The sequence below is a fragment of the Sphaeramia orbicularis genome, chromosome 14 (assembly GCF_902148855.1).
Source record: "Sphaeramia orbicularis chromosome 14, fSphaOr1.1, whole genome shotgun sequence".
Classification (NCBI taxonomy): domain Eukaryota; kingdom Metazoa; phylum Chordata; class Actinopteri; order Kurtiformes; family Apogonidae; genus Sphaeramia; species Sphaeramia orbicularis.
In genome coordinates this window covers 28,205,075-28,211,485 of record NC_043970.1, presented here as the reverse complement: position 1 = coordinate 28,211,485, position 6,411 = coordinate 28,205,075, and the positions used below count along the sequence as shown (strand labels likewise).

Genomic DNA, 6,411 nt, shown 5'->3' with positions numbered 1-6,411 from the left:
TCCACCGGTACAGATGAATGAAACCACTTCACGTGACGTGATTTCGTAATTTCAGTAGAGTACGCATTAGCGGAGAATTACGTAAAGTGACGATCCCACTGCTTTAGGCCAATTATTGGTGGAGAAGATTGTGACGTTCACAGATTGACCAATAACGTCAAATCACAAATCCCGTGTTCTATCGCGATTCATTGTCTTAGATAAATCCCCAACGCGGCTTCACAATCGGCCATTTCGTCGGTGTAGGCCATCAGTCGTAGAGGGCAGTGGGGTATATCCTGTGTACTGGGTACCTGAAAGCAACATCAAGAAAATCGCACAATGGGTGAACAGGCTGTTTCATTTGCCAAGGATTTCCTGGCTGGTGGTATCTCTGCCGCCATCTCCAAGACCGCCGTCGCCCCAATCGAGAGAGTGAAGCTTCTCCTTCAGGTAAAACTCTTCTTCCCGGATGTCTGACTTAAGCTAACCGGGTAGCCTGTGTGTTCTTGCTAACAGCTACTGAAGACAGTGAAGCAGCTCTCTGCCACCATCTGTAGGCTGTCTCTGTGTTGTAAATACCCCAGTAAGGATTATGTTTAGTGTGGAATTGGTAAAAGTTTCGAGACTGAGTGCTTGGATTTGAGGTCATCATTGGATGGGACATGACCTACAGGAGCCTAAATGCTAATGCTAGCATCCCACGTTAACCTTAGCCGACGTAGCTAACAAAGGACAAACGCTGCTACTGACATTAGGACACTTTGTACAAACACATGTTATCTAATTGGAGCACTAAATAAGGCGTTTTCATCTATATTACCCGAAACAGGAATATCTGCCCATTCAATTTATTACTACTCAACGGTAAAATATTCGAAGTAGCTGATGTTCCTTTAGGTGATGGCTAACGAAAGCGATAGGCTCTGCTGAGGCCCGGCTACAGTCTTTCCCTGCCGGGTCAACAGGTTTTCACATCCTATTGATTTTACCTTTCTATCGGTTTTGTATTTACACTAATTGTTAATGACTTTTGGCCACTTTACTATACTATAACGTTTCAGGTAAAGAGCGTTATACCAAGCTTGATTCATCAAATGTTTTGCACACTAAACACCTCAGCAGCAATTATTGCATCACCAGTAATAAACAGTTATAGCTAGGGTATTACAACTTAACAGAGTCTTTGTAGTAGGTTTTATAGGTTGAACCTACACCAAGGTCACAACAAGGAGATTGTGATTGTCACTTGCCTGACTCTTCATCCAGTGACCTAGTCCAGGTCTAATTATTCTTCCCTCTTTTTTAACTTTACTCCAGGTCCAGCATGCCAGCAAGCAGATCACCGCAGACAAGCACTACAAGGGTATCATCGACTGTGTTGTCCGTATCCCCAAAGAGCAGGGATTCCTGTCCTTCTGGAGGGGTAACCTTGCCAATGTCATCAGATATTTCCCCACCCAGGCCCTCAACTTCGCCTTCAAGGACAAGTACAAGAAGATCTTCCTTGATGGTGTTGACAAGCGCACCCAGTTCTGGAGGTACTTTGCCGGTAACCTGGCCTCTGGTGGAGCCGCCGGTGCCACCTCTCTGTGTTTCGTGTACCCCCTCGACTTTGCCCGTACTCGTCTCGCCGCTGATGTAGGAAAGGCAGGAACCGAGAGAGAGTTCACCGGTCTTGGAAACTGCCTGGTGAAGATCTCAAAGTCTGACGGTATAAGAGGCTTGTACCAAGGATTCAACGTGTCTGTGCAGGGCATCATCATCTACAGGGCTGCGTATTTCGGCATCTATGACACAGCTAAGGGTATGCACATCTTTTATGGGCATTTATTAATGTGGTGTGTGTGTGCATGGACAGGTCTGTAACTTGAATGTTTCTCTGTTCACAGGTATGCTTCCAGATCCCAAGAACACCCACATATTGGTGAGCTGGATGATTGCACAGACTGTGACAGCTGTTGCTGGTCTGACGTCATACCCCTTTGATACTGTCCGTAGACGTATGATGATGCAGTCCGGACGTAAAGGAGGTAAGTTTGCATACTGCGATCCAATGGAACCATTTTCTTGTCACTACAGCACTGAGGCCTGAATATATGCATTCCTGCTGTCAAACATTGACTCTTTCTTTTCTCAGCTGACATCATGTACACCGGGACCATTGACTGCTGGCGTAAGATTGCACGTGATGAGGGTGGCAAGGCTTTCTTCAAGGGAGCTTGGTCCAACGTGCTCAGAGGCATGGGTGGAGCCTTTGTGCTGGTGTTGTACGATGAGCTGAAGAAGATCATCTAATTCATGTTGTCACATCACTGTCCAATTTGGCTAAATGTAATAACTTTCCATTTCTATGGACTCTGCATTCTGCCTTATTTATGGGAACAAACATAGTGTCTCACCACTAGCTGTGGGCGATGGCTGTACGTTGTGCATCTTATGATTTTAAACGTTCCACACCCTCTTTACCAATGTCATTCCTGTTAAAAGAAATCTGATACCTCCTGTCATTCACTAGGTTTGTATGGTCCCAACTTGAATAAATTTATTCTGGGGAACAAACTAAACCATTGACTGTCTCCTCCACTGTCATAGCATGAGATGAGCTTTCACTGGATAATGAAATGCACGAAGTGGATTACACCCAACTGCTATATTTACTCACGCTTATCTCTTCTTGAGCCTCTGGTTTACTGTGGTCACTAACTGGTAACTAGTATTGTAGAGCCGAACAACATGGTGTCTGTACCTGGGGAAACATTTGGTTACAAGTAAGCATTCCTGGATATGGGTGATATGATTATCATGCTTGTTGAATTTAAACAAATAAATGAGATTTAGGATGTCTTGAATACTTAACTGCAAGTGTAGTGAAACAGTATAACTTTTCAAAAGGCAATGAGAATGTGGGTAGACAATGTTTAATATTAAATTGTATAATACTGTATTTTAAATGCAGAGAAATAAAACTCTAGTCCTTATGTTTCTCAGACATGTATGAGAATATTTCATAGATTGCTTGAAAACCTGCGTTGAACTCCAAGTATGTCATGGCATGCACACTAAGTGGTTTCAGAAGGCTGGGGTCAAAGTTCTAAACAGTAAGTACAGCATTATCAAGTGAAAAACCACAATATATACACTATTAGTCAGTCTTGACCTTATGTAAAAGGTTGCATAGCAATCCAAATAGTTGTTACATATTTGACATGACTAACATTTCCAGCAACTCCTTCAGGTGAAGGCTTGGTCTTGGCTTTGGTCCAAGGTGTCTCTAAGTAGACATGATCCGGTATCACGTAGATTAATGGTTTTCATGTTGTAGGACGTTTCCATCCACTTAAAGACGCTTCCTAAGGCATATATATATATTGTTGAAAGCATGTTCAGCATTTTCAAATATTTTTTTTAGTCAAATTATAACTGACATTGCGCAGACAGAAATGCGGAAGTTTTCAGAGCTCACTTCTAACTATGTACACGCCTCATAATCCTCCGTCCTTTGACCTGTCATAAAGAAGGCGTACAGCAGGAGGCGCTCGAGGCAAACGAGTGTGAAGCTCCAGTTTGGTGCGCGTGACTGTCAGAGATGTGTAAGGCTCGTGCAAGTTAATGATTTACAGTATCACGAGGGGGAATCACCAACGTATGTGATCTTATACTAAATGGATGAGAACGCAAACCGTGTCCTTTTATTTTAATCTGTGCTGTTTGATAAAATGATAAAATAAAAATAGTCCAAGTATTGGTGTTTCTTAGAGGTTATAAAAGATTAATAATAATGAAAAGTGTCATCTGTATTCTATTACACATAACTACTACAGTCTACACCAGGGCTGTCAAACTCATTTTCTTTCAGGGGCCACATTCAGCCCAATTTGATCTCTAGTGAGCCGGACCAGTCAAATAATGGCATAATACCCTATAAATAATAACAATTCCAATTTTTTTAATGCAAAAAATAACATTAAATTATGAAAAACGTTTACATTTTACAAACTATCTAAACAAAAAGGATGTGAATAACCTGAAAAAACTGAAATTTCTGGAAAAAAAAAAATAAGAAGAAATGATAAGGAAAATTTGATCAATATTATGCCTCAACTTATGATTTATACATGTGCATTACAGATCAGATCTACCAAGGCACAAGACAGGCAGAATGTTAATTTTACTTTATTATTTATAATTATTTATTTATTATTGACGTTTTATTATTAAAGGATATCAGAATTTAATGTTCTTTGCAATAAATCAAAGAGAAAAAAATGGTGTTGCCATTTTTTATAGGCATCATGTCATATTATTTTTTTCACATTAAACCAAGAAGAAAATTTGGAGTCATTATTTCTGCGTTATTATGCTATTGTTTTTGAGTTCGACACCCTTGACTGTTAATATCTTCTGCACTTTGCAAATTCATCCCCCGGGCCGGATTGGAACCTTTGGCCCCTGGGCCGCATGTTTGACACCTGTGATCTACATGAACAGTTTTCTTTTTTTATTTCTCCTTCTCTACCTCTAAGAAACACCAATACTTGGACTATTTTGTCAAACTCATTGTAGTTCAGGGGCCACATACAGCCTACTGCAATCGGACCAGTAAAATAACATAATGACCTATCAATAATGTCAACTCCAAACTGTTCCCCATGTTTTAGAGTGAAATAAGTCAACTATAAACTATCCTTTTAAAATTGCGAAAACTTGAAGAACCTGAAATTTCTTAAGAAAAATAAGAGCATTTTTAACAATATTATATCTCAGCTTCTCATTTACACTTGTGCATGTGTATTACTATGTACAGATTGCAGTGGATCAACAAAAAGCACAAAACTTTGCTATATTGTTTAAATTGCTCTTATTTTTCTTAAGACATTTCTGGTTGTGCATTGGTGCTCAGGTTATTCACATTTTTTTGTGAAAAGATAGTTTTTAAATGTAAACATGTTCATGCAATTTAACTTTTTTACACTAAAACAAAGAAAGCCACATTGGATTTGTACTTATTTATAGGTTATTATGCTATTATTTTACTGATCTGGCCCACTTGAGGTCACATCGGTCTGTATGTGATCCCTGATTTAGGAAAAGTGCATTTTATCAGACAGCACACGTGAAAATGAAAGGACACTGTTTGCACATTCATTGTTGTGGCAGTAATCTGTATTAGGAATACAGTTTATGTACAGTATCATGTATGTAGTTTATGATGTTAAGACAAAATAAAACACCTAATTTAAAGTTCTCAGTAGGTGTAGGCATAGTGTCAACACATTGAAAATATGAGAAGCTGATGATGTATGAATGAATGAAATAAAAATAAGTGACCATAAACTGTAGCTCAATAAATGACATTTAATAAGTGTTCCCATAATGCCATCTTTCCATCTGTGGCATCTTTAAATCAATCTCCAACACTGTTTATTTGTGTGTCAAAAACCTTACAGAAACATGATCGCTCTTTATAATAAATATTTTTATAATTAGTGTAAGTTGTAGCTGTAAAATATGATGCCCGAATGCCAGGAAAAATTAGATCAGCACATCTGAAAATAAAAGGCCAAGCCTTTGGCAAGACACCATCTGTCTCCTCAGACAAGCTCATTCTGAATGCATAAGCAAGAAAATAAATTCTTGGTCAATGATTGTAATAAATCTTTTAACCAATATTTCAACATGACCTAAATGCAGCATTAGAAAATAATTCAACACACCCTATTTATAATTCTCTTGCTCTGATATTCTGTTTTCCAAAGATTTTCACCAGGTCTCAAATAAATTATAAAAAGATACACATTACTGAAATTGTTTAATACAGAAAATCGAATTAAAAAAACAATGCATGTGAGGTTTTCAGCCTTATTTATTTATTTTTATTATTATTATTTTTGGAGGTCTGCCTTCAATCACCATAAACTTTAAGGAATTTATTAAGTCAATACTGATATGATGATTAATTGCTATTTTGGGATCGTAGGAGTGCTAGTATGATATTAGACTCATGGATGGTAAATGATTGGGTAGTGCAGCACACATTTTTTATCGGAATAGCAATAAAAGCTGACATTGATGGTGTTCTTCATAACTGGTGTAATCAAACTTTGAAAAGAGAGAAAAAATGACACTGATGTAGACTTAAAGGACAGGTATTGAAGATGGGATTTGTTTCATGCTTTGTGCATTGTTGGTAAAAAACATCTCATACAATACCAGTCTGTAATTCATGTCACTGAAGGAGCACCGTGTGATCCAGAAAGAAGAAGAAAAAGAAGAAATCCCTGATTGTGTTTCTGTGTACAGTTTACATGTTGGCTGCATCAGTTTCCTCCCACAGTCCAAACATGCCTGAATCAAACAGACTGGACTCTTGAATTGCTTGTAGGTGTGAAATGAAAATGACTGTGTATTAATCATTGTTGGATTTAAGAG

At 38.5% G+C, this 6,411-nt stretch overlaps 1 protein-coding gene across 1 annotated transcript; it reads left to right on the top strand.

Moving 5' to 3' along the window:
• The first annotated feature begins 220 nt into the window (after positions 1-220).
• Positions 221-2,546, top strand: LOC115432854 (ADP/ATP translocase 3). Its single transcript, XM_030153907.1, has 4 exons — positions 221-432; positions 1,300-1,786; positions 1,872-2,012; positions 2,120-2,546. The coding sequence occupies exons 1-4, from the start codon at positions 322-324 to the stop codon at positions 2,275-2,277; spliced, it is 897 nt and encodes a 298-aa protein (XP_030009767.1). The 5' UTR covers positions 221-321; the 3' UTR covers positions 2,278-2,546.
• Positions 2,547-6,411: the final 3,865 nt, after the last annotated feature.